The following is a 23,960-nucleotide window of genomic DNA, read 5'->3' as shown; positions in this document are numbered from 1 at the left end:
AATAAACTAAAATGGAAAAATACTCAATGTGCTACGACACTAATATATTTCAACTTTCCTGTATTAATTACATTGCTCATATCAATTACATTTTGTCCATATCAATAACATTACAAGATGCCTCTATTTGTAGAGGTCTTTGATTATTTCTGGAAACATCTAAACTAACCGACATAGAACAAATAAACTTTTCTAGAACTATTTAAACATAAATGACTTCTAGAATTTTACCTAACCCTATTTATCAATCAATTTTTTTTTAAAATCCTCTCTTATGCTTTTACATTTCATTTTACGGGAAATTACACAATCCAACAAGTGCTCTGTGTTTCCTCCTTCCTCTCCCCTACCTTCTTTAATTTCTCTTCTTATTTTACCTCTTAAGGTGTGTAATCTAATTTTTTTTTTGCCTTTTGATCTCCTTTATCACCATGATGGATCATATAATACAATCCAAAAGACCCATAATAAACAAATCTTATAAAATTAAATCCAAAAATTTCATATTAAAAAAAGCAGCAATAACTGATAAAATTGTTGAATGCGACTTGAGCGAGTGTCAATTTTGAAGTTCATATTATCCACAAGATGCTATCCAACCCACTTTTCTCTTTCGTACAAAATAATATAATTGCACAATTGGTATTTGGGCTAGTACCTGTCGAGTCCATTTTAGCTTGGTTGGCATGTTAATGTCGTGGGCACATCATTTGGTAAAGCGAAGCAAGATAGATAGATAGATAAATAAAATTTTAACATCCGTGAGGCTAAAAATAGCCTATGGGACAGTAAGACAACTTAAGTAGACTTAAGTAGCTCTGTTCATTTCTCGTGTAGGATGATGATTAGCCCACCCAATTGCTCAATGTACTCTTCGTTGAATAGGTTATGCCAAGCACTGTCACATAGCAGGCAAGCACGAAATTAACGTCAGAAAATGGCAATTAATGATAGGAGGACATTCTGTGTTAATATGTGCAGGTTTCCAGTCTGAGTTGTTTACCTAGGTTTATAAGTACGATGTTCACTTTAATAATAGACACGTGCGTACTCTCTCTCACATTGTGATTTGAGTGGTGGAGAGCATTTGCTCGTGGGAACCCTCTTCTCGCGCTCTGCAGAAAACGAATTGAAGAGAAGAGAATGGCGAGGGGAAAGGTCCATCTGAAAAAGATTCAGAACCCTGTTAATCGAAGGGTTACATTCTCCAAACGCAAGGGCGGACTGTTGAAGAAGGCTAAGGAGCTTTCCCTTCTATGCGATGCCGAAGTCGGCCTAATCATTTTCTCGCCCACCGGGAAAATGTACGAGTCCGCGAAGCCCAGGTAAGGAATCCCCCCTTTCCCCCTTTTCCCTTTGCTTTGTAGTCTTCAAAGGATAAATTGCTTTTAATTTTTCTACTGAGCTGCGAAATTTTTGAGAATTAAAGATTCTTGCAAACAGATCGATACAATTTACATCAAAGCGGTTATTAAATTTGCGTTATACAAGCATCCCTTGCTATTTTACCTAATGTAAATTTCTATTTCTTCATTCCTATTTCAAACCTGCACTGCTGTCATTCAGGAATCCTTCAAGAAAACCTGAAAGTTCTTCGTCTACGCTTAGAATGGGCAGAATTTTATGCGGGCGGGAAAATGTGACACGTTTAAACCACCTCACTGTCTATTCTTGATTTATGTTTCTCACACGTTTTCAGTTTATTTATTTCTTAGCTCTATATAACTCTTTTTCTATGTTTTATGTCTTGGATATCTATAAATATATTTTAGCCTTATCATTTTCTTTTCAACATAAATTAAATAAATTATATTATAGTTTACTTTTTAAAGTAGAAATATTTTGAGTTTTAAAAATAATTCGTATTAATAAGTAGTTACAACTACTAAAATCACTTGCAAATAAATAAATAAAAAGTTTGTACTTATGTTCCAATTAGAAATAACAAAAAATTCTAATTCTAGTATCAAATTGAAAAAAAACAAAAACAAATTGCTAGAGAGAAAACTTTTGAGTCATTAAATATTCTTGATTCATTACTTTCTACAGTTAACAACATGAATATTGCTGAACGAACTAGAACTTTAGTTGATCTCAATGGAAATCATAATTTCAAGATAGCAAACATCCCTTACTCGTTAGCACTACTTATTCCATTGAAGAAGTGAAGAAAATCTTTGTTAATTGTGTTGGTGAAAACACGCTATACTAATCTTTGTGCAATGCGAGGGCACAGTATTCATGCAATGCAAGTGTGTTTAGATGGAGTGATCATTGCCTTAACCAAGTTTGCACCGCCATTCACAAGGCCTGCAATATGTTACCTCATCATTAATTACAAGTCAAGTCCAATAGGCCAGCATTGCCCATTCATAGAAAGGATGTTGTTATGATGCAGTTATCTTCCCTACAAAATGTACTGTTGACTAAGTTTAAAAAAATTGAAAACACATTGATGTTCTTAAATTTCACCATTTGATCTTCATGATCTGCATATTTTGTGATTGAAAACAACAATTTTTTTTTAAAAAGTCACTATGGTTTCGTGAATCTAAACAAAAGATATGTTTGAACTTTTTTTTGTCTTGAGTACATTTTGTCTAATGATTAGCTAATGCCTGTTGTTGTAAGGTGCATTTCGAGTTAGAGTACCTACCTCATACCCGCTTAGAATGAGTAGATTTTAATGGTGGCGGTGGGACAAATGCCCCACTTTACTTATTCGACTATATCTATTATCTTTCTCTTTTTATAGCACTTGTAATTTTTGTTTCTTGGACGCACGAGACATGCATTAAATAATGTTTAGAGAGCTTTCTGAATTAAGATGGATTCACAATTTTGGATGATCTCGCAGCAAAATTCTATGCTTTCTAATTATATATAAATAATAATATCAATTGTTCAGTTTTATTTTGACACATGGTTTATTGGAATACATTATGAGTCAGTATTTTTTCTTATGAAATTGATAATCTATAAAAAAAGTCCGTATTTATTAAATATTAGTAATTATTTTTATTAGTATATATTTATCTTATTTATTTTAGAATTTTTTTTTGTTTATTTTGAATTATACAAGTCTTTTGAAGTAGTCAAGATAAGTTTCTAATAGTCAAGAATTCTATAGAATAAGGCAATTGTAATTCATTTATCATTAGTAACTCCGTCATATGAGCTCAGAATGTTCTCATTTTTTACAGGATGGTTCATTTTAGAGTTGTCAGCCTACCATAAAAATTTCATTGCTCAAGCATAAGTATCAAAGAAGTTATTGCAGATTTTCGATGGAAAAATTTGCTAGAAAATCTTCAGGCTCACCGTTGGAGGCCTTAGATCACGAGATGACATTTCCAAAAAGTGGTTATAATAGCCAACTGGAGCAATGATTTGTGAGTTATGGCCTTTAGAAGTTGGGCTACCAAAATTTTTAAAATAATTTGTCAAAGATGTATTTTGCCGACTCGATGTGTATTGTTAGGGTCTTTCAGACCTAGGTATTAAGTTTGAGCATGTAGAACTTTCTTGGGCAGCATAAAACTGCCTATTGAAGAAATGCCCGAACATTGTCTAAGACAACTCTCGATGATAGTTGGCAGCTTGTCTTGTAGATTGTTGTAATGAAGGCGCCCATGTGGGTTAGCATATTGTACTTATGAATTTTGAAATTCTGCATATGTGGTGCAAATAAGAAGTCCATATTTTGTTCTCGCATTTTATGTTATTTCTATGTTTCTGTTATGAGTTTATGGTATTAAGGGGAGCTCCCTACATCAATTGGAAGACTACTTTGAGCTTGAGGATATTGAGGTCGGCACAAATTAAGCTGAAGGGACATGCTACTCTTTAGTGGAAAGAACTACAAAGAGATAGAGAAGAGGAAGGTGAAATGAAGATCACTAGATGGAGGTTGATGGTGACTAAGTTGAAGGCTAAGTTCATTCTTGCTGATTATGAACTTGAGTTGTTTAAGAAGTTGTAGAATCTGAAACAAAAGGATATGACTCTGAATGATTATACTGTGGAGTTCTACAAGTTGACTATTCGGTTTGGGCATAGAGAAGTGTCAAAAGAGAAAGCAGTGTGGTACATTAATGGTTTGAGATTCAATATTTAGGATGAGGTTGATATGCTGGATATTTCTTCAGTTGAGGATGCTTATTAGTATGCTTTGAGAGTAGAGGAGAAGCTAAAGAGGAAGAATCAAGGTAGTTCTCAAGGGAAGGAGAAGCAGGATAGTTCGGCACAGGCTAAACCAAAAGCAGAAAGTGAACGAAAATGTGTTGAACAGAAATGAAGGACAGGTGGAGGTGGGTTCAAAGGTAACTCTTTCAAGTGTGGTCAAGAAGGACATAGATTTTTTGAATGTTTGATTGGGAGGACAACTACTATTGTGAATGAAGTTGCAGTCCAAGATAGTCTACCTGAGCAAGGAGAGATTTTGCTAGCTCGGTGAGTATTGATTGGTGAGAGGACATTGGATTCTTGTCAGAGAACTAGTTTGTTTAGGACTTGTTTTAAGTCTGGTGGCAAAATCTGCAAGGTGATTGTGGATGGTGGTAGTACTGATAACCTTTTTGTTAAAGAGATGGTTCATAAACTTGGTTTGAAGAGAGTAAGATATCTTTATTCTTATCGGATTGGCTAGTTGCAAGGTGAGCATACTTTGGAGATCAACATGGAAAGAAGACTTATGGGACACTTGTGGTGGATGTGAAGAAGAAGAAGAAAAACAAGGGAAAGAATGTGCAAGTTGAAGAGTTTGAGGACATGTATGTGAAGAACCAATTTGCGATTTATGTGTTGAATCCCATAAGATGTTCTTCCAGTTACTAGAACATCTTTTCGAACCTGGTGTGTCTGATGCAGCAACATCCTAGGCTTTCTTGCAATCTTACATGTTTGGAGGAATTTTGGTTAAGTGTTGAGGAGCATTGAGTTTGGATTTTTGTGGAGTTATACTTTCAGAGTTAGGGATGTGTTGGAGACACATTGGGGAACCTTTCCTCATGATTGTATAGAGATTGGATGGATTGAGTTGAAGTTTGAGCTATTTGTACCTTGTTGCTGGAACTATGTTTTTTTGTTTCTGGGTGCTTGTTGTAGGATGTGTAACTAGTTTTGCACAATGAATGAGAGGATTCCCATCTTAGGGATTGAAGAGGGCCTAGAATACTTCTTTTTGTAAAAGGCACAAGTTCTAATTCTTCATAAGTTGGGAGATATGGCAATTCTCCCAGGATATCAATTTCTAGCAGTTTTGCACGATAGTTTTTGTGCTTGACTTTTAAGATGATTGCACACTTATCCTTGGTGAATCAACCTTTGCACCTTTAAGGGGTTGTAGAGGATCTAAAGTCTTACCTCCAGTTTGAATCACGAGTTATAATTTAATCAGAGCTAGGAGATATCATGATTTTTCTCGAATATCAATTTCAGGACATTTAATTGTTGTTGCAGGCCGACTTGTGGCTCTTCAAGTATTTAATGTTAAGTTTTATTTAATTTGTAATTGCTAGGCTTAGGAACTCAATTTAGTCATTGAGTTGGGATGGAATGAAGGATAGATGCAAATTTGAAGAGCTAGAGTTGTGGCTTAGGAACTAGAGGATCTCTTGGTGGGTCTGAGGGTACAAGTGTGGATTCTTCTTGATGTTCTTATTTAGTTGTGTATCTGGAGTAGCTGAGATTGGTTTTGTAAGTTGGATCTTGCAAAACTGATTTTGTAATTGCTGTTTGTATTTGGCCCTAACCTAGAAGGCCTTACAGCAAGGCATATTGCATGTAATCAGTTATATTTTATGAACAAATTATTGTAATTTGGTATCAGATCTTGCATTGTTGCTTCTTATTGTTGTGTTTCCACTGTGTGGTTATATGGCTAGGGGCTAGAACATCACCTTTGGGGATTCTCTTGCCTTATGCCACATCAAGGGGCATCTTCAATTCTTTGGCAATCTTGCATCAACCAAAAATATTACTAGTTTATTATTCTTGTTTTCTATTTGAGGAATGTCCTATGTTTTTCATGGAATTTCTTTCCACGTAGTTGGTTACCTGATGAGGACCTATCATGGGTCATCTTCTTATGTTTGTGGAACTTTGTTTGACGTCACTGAGGAGTTATCCCTTCTCTTTTCTTATAGCACATTCATTTATTGGCATGGAGAGTAATGTATGGCTATTTGATTCTATGAGATTTTTTGTGATATCAAAGCTCTAAAGATCCTTAGGGATCTCTATTTAGATCACGTGTGGACCTATCTTTGATGCTACAGATGTTAATTTTTTAATTGTGATCGTTGATTTCACTTTGAGGCATGACGTATATTTTGTAATAATAATATTTGTTACACCAACTTGTGGTCATGATGGCTATATATGTATGATGCAATTCAAAGTAGGAGAATTCCTAAAAGAGATGTCCTAACCCCCAACAAATAACCAGGCAATCAAAACAACACAACAAAGCAACAATAATGCAATATCTAATACCAAATCATAACTCTTTATTCATAGATATAACTTATTACATGCAATATGCTTGACTGTAAGCCCTTCTGGGTTAGGACCAAATACACACAACAATTACAATATCAATTTTGGAAGGTCTTGCAAGATCCAACTTACAATCTCAATTCCCACTAGTCGAGAACTACAATTGGATAAGAACACTAAGAAGAATTCTCACTTGTACCCTCAGGTCCACCAAACAATCCTCTGGTTCTCAAGCCACAACTTGTAGCTCTTCAAAATTCACATCCTCTTGTCCAAGATGGATCGCCCATAATTGTACCTAAAGATTCCACAAAAAACCCTTATAGCCAACTAAGCCACAAGTCGGCCCAATTTATTATAAACTAAATTAAATCCCTTACATCAAATATATGTTGAGCCACAAGTCAACTACAACACAAATTAAATACCCGTACCTAAATTAAATGCTAAAAGTCAGCTCACAGACAACTTTGCACCAACAAGAACCAAGACCAAATCGAGCATTCAAAAAAACTAAATTGAGCATTAGCAAGTTCCCAAGCATTGTCGAGCTCTCAGACCATGTCAAGCTCCAAGACCATGCCGAGCTCACTAGTGTATGTCGAACACCAGTATCTACTGAGCTCCACAGTTTTAAGACAAAAGCCCTCAAAACATGCAAAATTGCTAGCAAGCCCAGGATGCCCTTGCATGATACACCCCAAGTTCGAAAAGATGTTGTCAGTAGTTGGAGGAAGATCTTTTCGGATTCAACACATAAATCCCAAATTGCTTCCACATACATATCCTCCAAGTCTTTAATTTGTACATTCTTTCCCTTGTTCTTCTTTTGCTTCTTCATGTCCATCCTTGGTGTGCTACAAGTCTTCTTTCCATACTGATCTCCAACCTTCTTAGAATCTACCAACTCAACTCGGCTGCCAATACTCAGGTTCTTCCATGAGCTCTTCATTCTGCAAACAAATCAGGGAAAACTTCCTACCACGTTTCTCAATAGTAAACACATTTTTGACACAATCATGCACAACTTTGCAATCATATTGCCAAGGTTTACCAAGCAACACATGACAACTGTTCATATCCACAATATTACACAACACTTGATCCTTATACTACACAATCTAGAAATCAACAAGGCATTGCTCCCTCACTTCCAAAGCATGCTCACCTTGCAACTAGCCAACCCTATAAGGATAAGGGTGTTTCACTCTCTTCAAACCAAGTTTCTGAACCATCTCCTCAGCAACAAGGTTATCAGTACTACCACCATCTACAATCACCTTGCAGATTTTACCACTAGACTTATAACAAGTGCTGAACAAACTAGTCCTTTGACAAGAATCTAGTGTCCTCTAACCAACCAATCTAGTCAAGCTAGCAAACTCTCTCCTTTCTTGGGTTGACGTTCTTGGATTGCAACCTCATTCACAACAATAATTTTTCTACCATGTGGAAATTCAAAAGATCTATGCCCTTGTTGACCACATCTGAAACAATTACCTCTAAACACACCTCTACCTGCTCTTTTTTTCTTTTTTTTGATCAATGGGTTTTGGTTCACCTTTTGTACTCGGTTTAGCTTGTGCCAAGCTATCCTGCTTCTCCTTCCCTCTAGCATTACTTTGACTTTTCTTCTTCAATTTATCTTTTGCCTTCAGAGCATACTGATAAGCATTCTCAACTAAAGAAATACTCAGTATACCAACCTCATTTTGAATATTGAATCTCAAACCATTACTGTATGGAGCTACCTTTTCCTTTGACAATTCTCTATGACCAAATAGAATAGTCAGCTTGTAGATCTTCTTGATATAATCTTTCACAATCATATCTTTCTGCTCGGATTTTGCAACCTTTTAAACAACTCAAGTTTATAATTATTAGGAATGAACTTAGCCTTCAACTTAGTCACCATCAATCTCCATCTAGTGATCTTTATCTTACCTTCTTCTTCTCTGTCTCTTTGCAGTTCTTTCCTCCAAAGAGCAACATGTCCTTTCAACTTAGTTTGTGCCAACCTCACTCTGAGCAGATCTTGATGATCATTATACAAAACAGACTCCTTAGGAAGAAGATAGTGTCTCCACTTCTTCAATGCTTGAACTATAGCATTCAATTGCTGATGATAAATAAAATATTTTCTTTTTGCATCATTCAATTTCTCACTGAAATAAGCAATAAGTCTACCTTCTTGGCTCAAATCAGCTCCTATTGCAGTACCACTAGCATCACAGTCTACTTGAAATACCTTGTTAAACTTAGAAAGTGCCAATATAGGTTGCTCAGTAACTTTTTATTTCAACAAATTAAAAATCTTATCCACTGCTACAATTCACTTAAATTCTTTCCTATCCCCTCTCATTGTTTCAATCATGGGTCTATGGATACTGCTAAAACCTCTTATGAACTTTATGTAAAAACTAGCCAGACCATGAAAAGATCTTACCCCTTTCGCACTCCTTTTCAAGGATAGCCTTCACTTTTTTTGGGTCCATTTTCAGACCTTCTGCCGAGACTACAAATCCCAGGTACACCAACTCCTTTACAAAACTACACTTCTTCAGGTTTATCATCAACTTTTCTTCCCTCAACTTATCAAACAGCTTGCGAATATGAATCAAATGCTCCTCCAATGTCTTACTAGAGATCAATATATCATCTAGGTAAACAATGACAAACTTACTTAGAAATTCCTTCAGTACCTCATTCATGAGCCGCATGAAAGTGCCTAGTGTATTCGTTAACCGAAAAGGCACGACTAACCACTTGTACAGTCCTCTTGTCTTGAAAGAAATCTTCCACTCATCACCTTCTTTGATATGAATTTGATGGTACCAACTATTCAGATCTATCTTCGTGAAATACTTAGCCCCACTCAAACAATCCATAATATCATCCATCCTTGGCAATGGAAATATGTAGTTGATTGTGATCTTGTTGATATCACAAGAATCTATGCACATCCTCCATTCTCCATTCTTTTTTGGTGCTAATATGGTTGGTACAACACATGGACTCAGACTCTCTCGAATCAACCTCTTCTACAACAACTCATGAACTTGTCTATTCAACTCTTGACTAGTAGTTGTTGTCATTCTATGTGCTTCCTTGTTCGGTAAACTAGCTCCTAGAACCAAATCCATCTGGTGACTGATCTTCCTCACTGGGGGTAATCCATCAGCTACATTATCTAATACAATATCAGAAAACTCTCCCTATATATATTCAACTTCTACATGTACCTCCTCTATTTCCTCTTTACTATCTTTGGAATTATAGCAAAACACACATGCTCACGCTTCATACCTTTAAGAAACTCTTATCCATCAACAAAACATATTTTGTCCGCAGTAAATACCTTATTTTTCTTTATCCTTTGACAGTTTCAACTTATGTTTCACTCCACTCTTGTTCATAGTGTAGTTATATGCTAGCCTATCATGTACAACATGCCTGTCAAACTGCCATGGCCTACCTAGCAACATATGACATACGTTCATAGGTATGATATTGCATAGTTCCTCATCCTGGTAGATTCCAATCTTGAACTTCATGGAGCACTGCTTATTGACCATGACCTTGTGGTCATCTTGCACCCAAGCAATACGGTATGGATGTAGGTGTTTTTGTCTCTTCAACTTCAACTTGGTGATCATCATTTCTGATACTAGATTTTCACTACTTCCACCATCAATGATCACATCACAACACTTATCTTAACATTTGCACCTTGTGCGAAACAAGCTTCTTCTTTGATCAGGTTCATTCTCACCACTTAGCAGGACTCTTCTGTTAACTAGGACTTCTCCTCTTTCAACATTTTCAAAATGTGAGGGTTTGACATCTTCATCAACATGTGCAACTCTGACTTGGCCATTGGTTCTTCAATCTGTCCTTTCTTGTTACTTTTGGTACATTCAAATGCTCTATGCCCTTCCTCTCTGCTGTGAAAATATTTCCCATGGAAGCCTTCTCTTCCAGATCATTGCCCTCTGCCTCTTCGTCTATGATCTCTGTTGTTTTGATCATGGAAACAATTGGAATTATTTCTCCTTTGGTTTTGATTGCTACTTCTAGCCTCATCCTTGTTCTTTTGATCATCATTACGGCCTCCATATGATTGTTCGCCAGATCTTCCACCGCAACCTCTTCCACTATTCTTGTTGTCAAACTTCTTGCTCAGTTTCTCTTCAACTTTTAGGGAAAATTGGTATCGTCAATACTGTTCATTCCAACTAGACTCAACTCGTCCTGAATGTTTGACCTTAACCCATAAAGATAATGGGTCACTTTCTTCTTATTAGCTTCTGCATAGTCGGTTCTAATGAGAACTTAGTAGAACTCTTTGGTATACTCTTGAACAGATTTTCCTACTTGCTTTAGCCTTTGCATTTTCTTCAACAGATCAAGCCAATAATCGACAGGAGTGAATTGTTGCTTTAGTTTAACTACCATCCATTCCCATCTAGTGATTCTATCCTTTCCCTTTCTATTTTGCTCCAACTGAACCTCCTACCACCAGATCTTTGCATGTCCCTTTAGTTTTGCCTTTGCAAATTTCACCCAATCAGGGTCTTCAATATCTTCATACTCAAAGTACTCCTCCAATTCATTGATCCAATTGATTAGCTCCTCTAGATTAAGATTTCCCAAAAAAGTGGGAACTTCAAACTTAGGTCTTTTTCCAATCTTGGAGATGGCCTTAAAGAGCCTCTTTTCCTCTGGGTTTAGAACTACCTCTGCTTTGGCATTTTCTTCTACATTGCCCTCATCCTTGCTTTCATCTCTTATAAGAAGATTTATTCCTTTGTGTATTTGTTCTTCCAATGCTTGTATTTGTCTTTGGAGGGCTCGTAAACCCACAGGTGTAACACCTACAACTCTTCTGCCGCACTCTCTTCATGGAGGCATTTTTGTTCTTCTACTGAAACCCTAGTGCAAACTTTCTCACAATCAGCGATTTTTCTACATGCTCAGCCCAAACCAAGGTCCTGGTGCGAACTACCTCACAGTCGGTGATCTGTCCACACACTCAAGAACTCTAGCTCTAATACCACTTGATGAAGGGTGCTCCGCTTAATACCATAACCATAATAGAAACAAAGAAACAACATCAAATGGAGAACAAAATATGGACTTCTTATTTGTGCCACAAACGCAGAATTACAGAATTCACAAGTACAATATGCTAACCCACATGGGAACCTTCATTACAATAATCTACAAGACAAGCTGTGAACAATCACCCAGAGCTATCCTAGACAACATTTAGGCCTTTCTTAAATAGGTAATTTTATGCTTCCCGTGAAGGTTCTAGACATTGAAACTTAGTACCTAGGGTTAACAGACCCTAACAATACATATAGAGTTGGCCAAATACATCTTTGACAAGTATTTTAGATATTTTGGGTAGCCAAACTTTGGAAGGCTATAACTATTGAACCGTTGCTTTGATTAGCTACTATAACCACTTTTCAAAAATGCCAGCTCTTGATCTATAGGCTTTGAGCCACGCTAGTGACTTTCCATCGAGTTTTAGGACCTCATACGAGCACTCTAAGGCCTCCGACGATGAGCCTAAAGATTTTTCTGCAAATTTATCCATTGAAAATCCATAATAACTTCTCCAATACTTAAGCTAGAGCAATGAGATTTTTATGGTAGGCTTATAACTCTAAAATGAACCTTCCAGTAGAAAATGAGAACATTCCAAGCTCATATGACAAACTTACTAAAAACAACAAGTTCCCATAAATAGTAACCACCCTGTCTACTAGTCCTTATTAAAATAGAAAGATTGAAATAAAAATATTTTTGGGTGATGGAGGATTGCTCTTGTACCCAGGATGCTCTTGCATTAGAAGACATGTTATTCAACAAAATTCTATTATGTATAGCAAGAGGATCTATGACAGAGAACATCATTAAGCAAAAACATAGTAGTGGACTAGCATGACATTTTGGGATTGATAAGATAGTAAATTTAATTGTAGAGAGATACTTTTTTCCACTACTATATAAGGATTTTGGTACAATGGAGCCTAGTGGGATTGATCAATTAAAAATCAAGTGGTCCAAAAATCCTTTTCACTGAAGTCCTTTCAACCAAGTGTCTTAGAATGATGATCAAATGTGCAAGCACCAATCACAAGTGCTTCAAGGATGATATTGGATTATCACAACCACTCATCCAAGCAAGGAAAACCCTAATTACTAGGGAACCCTACAAACAAGACAACTTATCACAAGTTGCTCAAAATGCACAAATTGACCCAACTTGGTAAAACAACTCTAAACTTCATGAAATGACTAGGGGAGACTCATACTCATGGAAATGGTCTATTTAGGTCATAAATGGGATGATCCAATGATTAAAAGCCAACTATGCAACCTCTAGCATATAGTTTCTTTGTTAAGCCTTTGTTAAGCCTTTCAAAAATGCTAGTAGCCCTTTTTGATGAAAATCTGACTTAAAAGGAAATATCTCCACACAACCCAAGGAAAATTTTTCAGTTTTGGACACCCTTTTGGGACTTACAAAACATACTAAGGCATGAAGGATTGATGGCACAAACAAATGGGCTTTTGTTCAATTTGTTGCCTAGGCACTTAGGGCTATTAGGCCTCCATTTACAAAGGAAGTACATGCTCTAAGACTCCATCTTGCAAAAAAATGATGGGAACATGTGAGAGAAACTCTAGAAATGTCACAAACCTGATTTCAAGCCTTGATGCCAAGTTTGGTTGAAGTTGTGGGAGATGTTGCATCCTTTTCCTAGCATGTGCATAGGTCTTGCATGCCTAGCAAACTTAAAACCCATAGATCTTTTCCTTTTCCTAGCATGCACATGGATCTTGCATGCCTAAGGCATTAAATAATTCATAGATCCCTGCAAGTTCAAACCTAAAACCACTTGCATCTTAACATACATGTTGAACACTAGGATTTCAGCAGAGGCCATTAGATTCCCATGGTGAAATCTTTGGATATGCTTGAAAACCCTAGGTTAACAACTTTCTAAACCAATTTGTGCAAAGATAAGGATATCTTTACCTAGGAGATAGAAGGAGACTTCAAACTAGATGCATTATAAACCTATTTCATCCACCTATCCAAAAATGTATGTTTCAACATAGATAAGTCCATATAAATCCGTACAACATAGGAGAGTACGAAAATTGCACTAAAACAAGGTATTTTTATTGATTTGAAAAGTAATAGTAGATCATTATTGCCTATCACCTGCCTGAAAGGGCTTACTAGATGCCTTCCAATAGTCATAACAAAATTTTGAGTTTGTTGAGTTGTTGGGAAATTTTTTGTAACATGTTGCAAAAAGTTGCTAAAGTTGCTTGACAACTTTTTTTAGCAATTTTTGCATTTTGTGGAATTTTTGCAAACCTACAAGTAGAACTAATAAAACTTAGTCCAAATGACCCAAATAGCTCTTAAACATGTTAAAACATGAAATAAATCAAAATCCTAAGATTCTATGCCCTTTGACCATGTTTGACCATAGTTCACCAAGGGTTTATAACTGTGCCAATCTTGGAACTAGATCTTACAAATTGGTTTAGATGCCTTATTGATTGATCTAACCTATTCAGGGTGTTCTTAGGATGTTGATGATTCACCATTTATTGTGGGTACTCTTACACCATACTCCCCTTGACTTTTTAAACTCAAGTTCCTACTTGAGAGTAATTGCTCCACAGAAGTGTCATGTTGTTTGATTGGTCATCTGTCATCCAAGTTGCATCAATATTGGGGAGCCCTTTCCACTTGACTAAGTACTGCATGTACTTCTTGGTTCTTGTCTACTTCAACAACTTGGTGTCTAAAATTTCTTCTAACTCCATTGGTTTACTTTGAGGGAGATTAGTTACATAGTCTTCATAATTGATGTTTGCTCGCTCACCTTGTTCACTTGTTCAATCTACTATGGCTTTGTATGGGGTGAGGTTTGAGACATTCAAGACTGGAGAAATTTGCAAGTTAGGAGGAAGAGAGATCTCATATTTATTTTCACCCATCTTGTTGAGTATACTGCATGGTCCTACTTTCTTCATTTGAAGTATGGAATATCTACCCTTAGGCAACCTCTCTTTTCTCAAGAATGCCTAAACCTTGTCTCCAAATTTGAAGTAGATTTCCTTTCTTTTCTTGTTTGCATGTTCCTTTTATTTTAGTGTTGATCTTTGTAATACTTCTTTTACTTCATTCTGTACTTTTGAAACGAGTTCTTCCAATTCTTCTCCTTGAGCACTGATTTTGAAATCAGATGGTAGTTCTAATAGGTCCAATTGTCCTTTGGGATGAAGGCCATACATTGTTTGGAAAGGTGTCTTGCCTATTGACCTATTTATGGAATTACTAAATGCAAACTTATCTTGAGGCAAGAGTAGATCCAACTTTGAGCATATTGTTTGGTTAGGTATCTTAGGAGATTGCCTAAGGATCTATTCACCACCTCAATCTGCCCATCAGTTTATGGATGGTAGGCAGAGCTATAGGTTAGGTTAGAACCAAGTTTCTTGAAGAGTGTTCTCCAATAGTAGCCTTGAAACTTCACATCCCTGTCACATACAATAGTTTGTGGTAAACCATGGATCCTAACTACTTCCTTAAAGAAAAAATGTGCAATGTGAGAAGCATCATTTGTGCTTTTACATGGTATAAAATAGACCATTTTGTTAAATCTATCCACTACCAAAAAACATACTATTAAAACGTTGCTTTGTTCTAGGTAGCCCCATGAGAAAATCCATTGAGATAGATTCCCATGGTCTTGTGGGAATTCGTAAGGGTTGAGATCACCCTTGATTTATTGACACGCCTTTGTCTTGCTGATAGATGGTACAAGTTTCTATGAACTTCTTTACCTCATTTTCATTCTTGGCCAGTAATAACTTCTTTTCACCATGTCTATTGTCTTGTCAATGCCAAAGTGTCCTCCTAGACCACTACAGTGTTGGACTTGCTTATGTATTTGTCTTTATTGGGCATTTGGGAATGCATAGTTGAGCTTCTTAGAATAAGAGTCCATTTTAAATAAGGTATTCAGAAAAATCAGTATGGTATCTTCCAACCATCTCTGTGCAAACTTGAAAGATCTCTGCAAAATGAGGATCATCAGCATATACATGCTTGAGGGATCAATTCCCACACTTTGAAGTTGTACCTCCTCAACTAGACTAACTCTCCTGCTAAGGGCATCAATAACCTTGTTTGCCACACCTTTCTTGTGTTTGATTTTGAAAGTGTAAGACTGCAACTGCTTCATCCATTTCATATGTTTGAGAGATAGCTTTTCCTAAAAATTGAAGAAACTCAATGCATGGTTGTCATTCTATACTATAAACTCTTTTGGGATTAAATAGTGCCTTCATTTATTGAGGGCTTGAACCATGGATAAAGTTCCAAGTCATAAGTTGAGAACTTCATCTTAGCATCATTTAATTTCTCAAAGAAGAAAGTAACTACCTTACCTTCATGTCTTACGGCTGCACCTATAGCCAAATTAATTGCATCTGTCTCCACAATGAAAACCTTGTTGAAATTAGGTAGAACCAAGATTGGGTATTGAGAGACTCTATTTTTCAAGTACTGAAATGCATCATTAGCTTCCTTTGTCCAAGAAAATTTTGGCTTCTTGCCTCCTTTAATAGTGTCAAGCATTGGTGCACATGCTTGGCTGAAGTTTTTGATAAACTTTCTATAGACTTAGGGCTGCACCTATGGCCAAATTAATTGCATCTGTCTCCAGAATGAAAACCTTGTTGAAATCAGGTTGAACCAAGATTGGGTATTGAGAGACTCTATTTTTCAAGTACTGAAATGCATCATTGGCTTCCTTTGTCCAAGAAAAAATTGTCTTCCTGCCTCCTTTGATGGTGTCAAGCATTGGTGCACATGCATGACTGAAGTTTTTGATAAGCTTTCTATAGAAGGTGGCAAGACCATGGAAGCTTCTTATATCACCTTGGTTCTTTAGTAGAGGCTAGTTGATGATTGCTTCAACCTTCTCAGTGTCCATCTTGAGGGTACCTTGTGAGATCACAAAACCTAGGAGCACGAGTTCCTTATCATAAACATGCACTATTCCAAGTTAATCACCAACTTGTGCTGATGAAGCCTTCATAATACTTGTTCCACATGATCGAGATGCTCCTCCTTGCTATGATTGAATATTAGTATGTCATCAAGGTAAATAACAACAAATTTGCCAATAAAATCAATGAATATTGATTCATAAGCTTCATAAAAGTACTAGGGGAATTGCTTAACCCAAAGGGCATCACTAACTGTTCAAAGAAACCTTCAATAGTTTGAATGTTTTCTTCCATTCATCGCTTGGTTTTATTCTGATCTAATGATATCTAGATGTCAAGTCTATCTTGGTGAAATAGCAATGTCCTCCTTGTTGATCCTATACATCCTCAATTCTGGACATGGAGAATTTATACCTTATGGTAATCTTCTTGATCTCCCTACTATCAGTATACAACCTCCATTTTACATCCTTTTTGGATGCAAGAACAAATGGAACAACACAAGGACTTAGGCTTCTCTGTATTAGGCCTTTTTCCAATAAATCATTTACTTTCTTGGCTATTTCTGGATGTTGAGTTGGGGTCATTTTGTAGGGTTCCTTGTTAGGTAGAGAAGAGCCAGGCATCAAGTCAATTTGATGACTGATATATGTAATGAGAGAGAGGCTTGTGGGCAGGTCAGTAGCAGTAACATGACTATGCTTTTGGAGCAGGTCTTGTATCTCTTGGGGAATATGACCTTTTTCCTTGGAAGATATGCTTTCCTTTGGCTTAGAGACCAATAAAAAACCTTGGGAATCATGTTCCTTCAAGGCTTTAATCATTTCTTTCTCTCTTATGGTTACAATGGTAGGCTCTACTTTAGGATCAAACATGGGTTTCATGGTGAAAGTTACACAATTTCTAGGTATAGAATAGGTATTCTTCTTGCAATGATGGATGGCATCAACATCATATTGCTAGGGTCTTCCTAGGAGTATCTGAGATGCATCCATTTTTACAACATCACAAGGTGCTTTATCCTTGAAATCTGCTAAAGAAAATTCTACCCATGCTTATTCTGTCACTAAGGTTTGTTGACCCTTTGTTAGACAAGAAACATGATGTGGAAAGGGGTGCGATTTCTTAGGTAGTTTGAGTTTTTCTACCATTTCAGAAGAAACAATATTTTTAGTTGATCTTGAATCAATCAACAAACTCCATATCTTGCCTTGGCACTTGATCCTTGTCCTGAAGAGATTCTTCCTTTCGGGTGGCTCTTGGGTGTGAGGGATCTGCACAAATGCTTGCCTCATCATTAGACATGCTCCTTCCTCAGGTTCAAGATCTCTACAATCAATTTTCTCTTCCTCCACAATTTGTGCTCTTCTATCCCCTTGATTGTTATTCATCTTCTCAAGGTACTTTCCTAGGTGATGTCCGACTTGAGTATAGTTGTAGCATGTGAGAGGGCCATTGCCTCTTCCTCTGCCTCTAAAAGACTTTCCTCCTCTATAGTTCCCTTTAGAACTTTGCCCTCCCTGATCTTTGTTCTAATTAGTAGGTTGTTTTCCACTATTTTGCCCCTTGTTCCAAGAATTGTTCTTGGGCTTGCAGTTCTTATTGTTCTCTTTGCCTTTGTTTTGATCTTGCCTCCTCTTCCATTTTTCTTCCACTTCAAGGGCTAGTTGATAGCACTTATTTACTAAAGTGGGGGTGTGAAGGCTGGGTTCCTCTTAGATGGGTAACTTAAGGCCATTCATATACCTTGCTAGTTTTTCTTTCTCATCCTCTACTGTGTTGGTTTTTATAAACAACTTCAAGAACTCTTATGTATAGGAAGTAACATCTCGATCCATTTGTTTCAAACTTTTTTTTCTTCTATCGAGTTGTACCACATAGTCTTTAGGCACATATGTCCCCCTAACTAGTGCCACCATTCTATCCCAGGAAGAAATCATGCTTCTTCCTTTCTTCACCCTCTCTATCTGGATGAAGTTCCACCATGTTAGGGCTACTCCCTTCAACTTGGACTTTGTCATGTTTACCCTCTGCTTCTTTGGAATGTCGTCACACACAAAGAAACTAGTTAGGGCTTCTATCCAATCCAACGCCACATCAACATTCATTTTGCCATTTAAATTTGGTAATTCCAACTTCCCCTCAATGGTTATTTTCTCCATGGATTTGAGATTATTCAAAAGAGGTCTTTGTTCAACACAAACTTTAGTATCTTCCTCAAGGTCTCTAGCCTTAGTATTCTAGTCCTCTTCATTAGATTGTGTATTAATCAATTGATGATCAACGAGTCCAAAAATCCTCTTCACTGAAGTCCTTTCGACCAAGTGCCTTGGAATGATGATCAAATGTGCAAGCACCAATCACAAGTGCTTCAAGGATGATATTAGGTTATCACAACCATTCAACCAAACAAGGAAAAACCTAATCACTACGAAACCCTACAAACAAGACAACTTATCACAAGTTGCTCGCAATGCACAAATCAACCCAATTTGGTAAAACAACCCTAAACTTCATGAAATGACCAGTGGAGACTCATACTCATGGAAATGGTCTATTTAGGTCATAAATGGAATGATCCAATGATTAAAAACTAAATATGTAACTTCTAGCATATAGTTTCTTTGTTAAGCCACTCAAAAAGGCTAGTAGCCCCTTTTGATGAAAATATGCCTTAAAAGAAAATATCTCCACACAACCCTAGGAACAAATTTCAGTTTTGGACACCCTTTTGAGACTTACAAAACATAATAAGGCACCAAGGTTTGATAACACAAACAAATGGGCTTTTTCTCAATGAGTTTGATTCAAAATTACATAGTTAAATCTTGATAGCAATATCACAATTTAACTTGTTGTGGAATTATCTCCTACTTATCAAATGGGCTTTTGTTCAATTTCTCACCTAGATAGTTAGGGTTATTAGGCCTCCATTTACAAAGGAAGTACATGTTCTAAGACTCCACCCTACAAAAAAATGATGGGAACATGTAGGGCAACCCTATAAAAGTCACAAACCTTTTTTATAGCCTTGATGCCAAGTCTGGTTGAAGTTGTGGGAGATGTTGCATCCTTTTCCTAGTATGCACATGGTTCTTGCATACCTAGGGCATCAAATAACTCATAGATCCTTACAAGTAGAAACCTAAAACCATTTGCATCTTTACATACGTGTTGAACACTAGGGTTTCACTAGAGGTCATTAGATTCTCATTGTGAAATCCCTGGTTATGCTTGAAAACCCTAGGTTAACAACTTTCTAAACCAACTTGTGCAAAAATAAGGATAACTTAAGTTAGGAGATGGATGGAGACATAAAAACATATGCATTGTAAATATATTTCATCCACCTATCCAAAAATGTAGGTTTCAAAACCAGATGAGTCTGTACAAATCTGTACAATGCAAGCCAACAAATAGATTGCACTAAAACAAGGTATTTTCATTGATTTGAAAAGTGAAAGTACATCATTATTGCCTGTCACCCACTTGAAAGGGATTATTATAGGCCTTCCAATGGTCATAATAACATTTTGAATTTTTTGAGTAGTTGGGGAAGTTTTTGCAACATTTTACAAAAAGTTGCTAAAGTTGCGTGACAACTTTTTTAGCAATTTTTGCATTTTGTGCAAATTTTGCAAACTTACAAGTATAACTAATAAAACTTAGTCCAAATGACCCAAATAGGTCCTAAACATGTTAAGAACATGAAATAAATCAAAATCCTAAGATTCTAGTTCATTTGACCAGGTTTGACGATAGTTGACCACAATCTTATAATTGTGCCAATCTTGAACTAAGTCTTACAAATTGGTCTAGATGCCTCATTGATTGATCTAACCTATTCTAGGTGTTCTTAGGACCTTGATGATTCACCATTTTTTGTGGGTGCTCCTGCACAAGATGTTTAGAAGATGATCAAGAGTTATAGAATTGGTCAAGTAGCTAAGGGAACTAGTCAGAATGTGGGATTGTACACACCTTTACCCATTCCTAGTAAACCTTGAGAAGACATTAATATGGTTTGTTCTTGGATTACCTAGAACTCAGAGTGGCAATAAATTTGTTCTTGTGGTAGGTGATCGATTTTCATACCTTCTAAGAAAACATCAAATGTAGTAAACACACAGTAGATCTATTTTTCATAGAAATTGAGAGATTACATGGATTACCGAAGACACTTATTTCAAAGAAAGATACTGGTTTTATTGGTTACTTTTGGAGAAGAATTTGAAAGAAGTTGTATATTGGCTTAAGTTTAGTTCTACCTTTCATCCATTGTTAGATGGATAAATTGAAGATGTAAATAGAACTTTGTGTAAATTGTTGAGATGTTTGATTGGAGATAAACATTCTAATTGGGAATTAATTTTGGCACAAGTACAATTTGTATATAATAATTATATAATGAAAATAAGGACTAAGGAGACACCCTTTGAGATAGCGAATAGTACGAATCCTAGAGGTACTACAAAATCGAGGAACTTGAATGTGGAATTAAGGAGGAGTCTTGAAATTGAGGGATTTGTAGACTTTATATTGAAGAATTCATGAAGTAAAAAGTAACCTGGAAATTAGTAATCATGAATATAAGGAGAGAGAAGTTAAGAAGAGAAGACATAATTAACAATTTGAGGTTGGAGATGAAGCAATAGTATACCTAAAGAAAAACATAATTCCAATTGGTACATATAGAAAGCTAAATATGAATTTTTTAATACCTTGTTATAGGAAACATGACAGTGGAAATATATTTAAATTTGAATTGCCTAAGGACATGGATATCTCACTTATATTAAAAATTTCATACATCTATGAGTATTTTGAATGAGATGAAGAGACAACAGATAAACAAAATTATCCTAAGAAGAAGGTAGAGTGTATTGACAAAATTTTGGATACCAAAGTAAGAAAAAGTATAAGAGGAAAAGATTACAAAGAATATTTAGTTTAGTTGTATAATAAACCAAATGAGTATATTTCTTGGATAACTCAATCCGAGTTGAATCTTTATGATTATTCAGGGCTTCTTGATGTGGACATCAATCCTTATTTACTTTAGATGTCTGATGTTGGATCATCTTGGGTTCTTTGGCAATCCTACATCAGCTAGAGATATTTCATTTTCCTATACAAATCATATGTTTGTTGAGAATTCCTTATTGTTTGAGTTTTTTCTTTTTTCGTAGTTAAATTATTAATGTCAACCTAGTGTGGATCATCCTCGTATGTTCGCAGAACTTAATTCTATCATTTTGAAAATATATCTTTCTCTTTTCTCAAGGTTTATTCATTTCTTGGAATATCAAGAAACATGCAATTGGTTTCTGTGAGGTTCATGTAATTTCAAGGCATTCCACAACCTTGGAGACATTTTCTTTGGCGATGTGTGGACTTAACATAGTGTGTGTAGATAAAAATTGACTTACTTATTTGGTCTCTAATTTCTTCTTTAGGGCATGACCTATATTTTATAATAAATGCACCTATCAGGATGACTTGTAGTCTTGATGGCTATATATTTGATATTTAGGATGTGAGTAAGTAGTGATCTGGATAGAAGAAGAGAGATAATATAAGTTTGGCTGTATGAATTTAAGCTTTTAAGATTTTATGCTCAATGATTGTGTTTAAGTTATAAATGGATACAACAAAGTAGGCCTTATGCCTAACACATTATAATGAGATTATTTGCATTGGAATCTATAAAATCTATTATTCTTCTATATTTTATTGTGTTTCACGTGTATACTCTAGTGTGGTGGTTGCTAAGTGTTCCTTGGTTTATTTACACATACTACCCCACACCATATTGTTGGCATTTTGCATTAAAAAGAGAAAATTGAATGGCTGCACCTACCAAATATTATCAATAAGAGGTTTTCATTGATGGAAACTTACCGATAGGAAGGATTAATGAGATAAAGTATATAATCGATGAAATTTAGTCACAATTGGTGTATCAAGAGTAGTAACAAGAAAGTGAAAATTAAGAGAAGTGATCGTAGGAGGATATTCAATGATGTCTATACATATGAAGTTTGTGATAGAAACTCATAATGATCAAAGGTGAAAATTAATCTACATGTCTAAATATGATTGGGTAATGTGTTCATAAGGTACTTGTGACAAACAGATGATTAAATGATTGATATGATCAATGTAGTCAAATACAAAGTAGTGATGATGTATTTTCTTGGATAGAGTATCACTGACTTGGTAGTTAGTAGATGGATGGAAGAGATGTGAGAATATTTGAGATGAATCTTGTACATATAAAATATGTTTTGACTATTGTAGGGAATTAGTTAAGAAGATCTATCGAAGATCAAGGTCAACATCAAAAATGTGTTAAGCACATATGGATATGTTAAGTGAACAAGGTCTGAGCATGACAAGTTTTTAAATTAAACGAATGGTGAAGATTAAGTGACAAAAGAGTAAGTACAAATTGAGAAGAGAGGAGAAGTGAATATATGAGAAATATAGAGAAATTGATAGGAGAATGCAAAGAGTTGACGTGATCACAAAAAGTGAACGAATAGAGAGAAAGTATTATGTGAGGAAAGAAGAAAGGAACTAATAGGAAAGTAGTGCTACACACATCATTAAACTTATTGGTACCTAATATTTGTAGTGAAGGAAATCCCTAAAATAGGGGGGCCCTTAAGCAATATTTCTATTATAAATTCTTTAACATGGTGGACTCTTTAAAGGATTTCTAAATCCTCTAAGGTAGATCTTGACAGATATTCTTCTACTCTTAATAGTTTAAAAATTATGCCTACCAGTGTGATCCTACAAAAAGGATATTTGTAAGCTCCTAATAAGGAAACCTTTTAACTATAGTAAAAGTCTTGTGGGTATCATCCCCACAATATTTTAACCTTCTAACAATGATTTACATGATACCAAAATGGATGTATTATGTGTTGTGCTTCTTTGATTGATTGATAGATTAAGATTATTTTTTACAATCGTTATTTTGTTAATATTTTTGGAAGTAAAGTTATGTCAGTAGTTTGAATTAGTCTCTTACCTATTGTACTATGTGAGCCCCCCCATGTTAGTGTCACTTCATACCAATAGTTGGTACTAGAGCCTAGGTTTGCAAGAAGATAAGCCTAATAGTTAGAGGAAAATATTTGTGAAGAAGTACAAGTATAGATATGAGAAAGAGCATGAGGAGAAAGCTAAAATGATTCATGAACAAGAAGAGAAGCTTAGGAAATCATTTGCAGTGAGAAGAGAGCTAACTCAAAGGCTAAATGAAAGCCAAAACTACATAATGTAGTTATCTAAAGGAACCATGTTTGAAGAATGTAAAAATCATTGAATAACTTATGGAGAAAAATAGAAATGTGAAAGATAAAGTTAAGAATCTAGAAAGAGAACTTGAATGAAGAGCT

General features: G+C 35.8%; 1 protein-coding gene across 5 annotated transcripts in view; it reads left to right on the top strand.

Annotated features, from left to right (window-relative positions):
• Positions 1 to 922: 922 nt before the first annotated feature.
• LOC149564752 (agamous-like MADS-box protein AGL8 homolog) overlaps positions 923 to 23,960 on the top strand; it is a 235,407-nt gene continuing 212,369 nt past the window's right edge. The window contains exons 1-2 of one of the 5 annotated variants that reach the window (XM_089818343.1): positions 923 to 1,325; positions 1,567 to 1,639. In XM_089818343.1, coding sequence (XP_089674469.1) covers positions 1,144 to 1,325; positions 1,567 to 1,639 — 255 coding nt within the window. In that variant the 5' untranslated portion in view covers positions 923 to 1,143. The remainder of the gene's footprint in view (positions 1,326 to 1,566; positions 1,640 to 23,960) is intronic. The other 4 variants (XM_089818342.1, XM_089818339.1, XR_016361923.1 and 1 more) reach the window with 4 other exon arrangements.

The sequence above is a fragment of the Cupressus sempervirens genome, chromosome 3, assembly GCF_028749045.1.
Source record: "Cupressus sempervirens isolate cs-2001-9-10 chromosome 3, ASM2874904v1, whole genome shotgun sequence".
Taxonomy (NCBI): domain Eukaryota; kingdom Viridiplantae; phylum Streptophyta; class Pinopsida; order Cupressales; family Cupressaceae; genus Cupressus; species Cupressus sempervirens.
The sequence above is the reverse complement of the archived record's forward strand: the minus strand, read 5'-3'. Positions and strand labels throughout refer to the sequence as shown.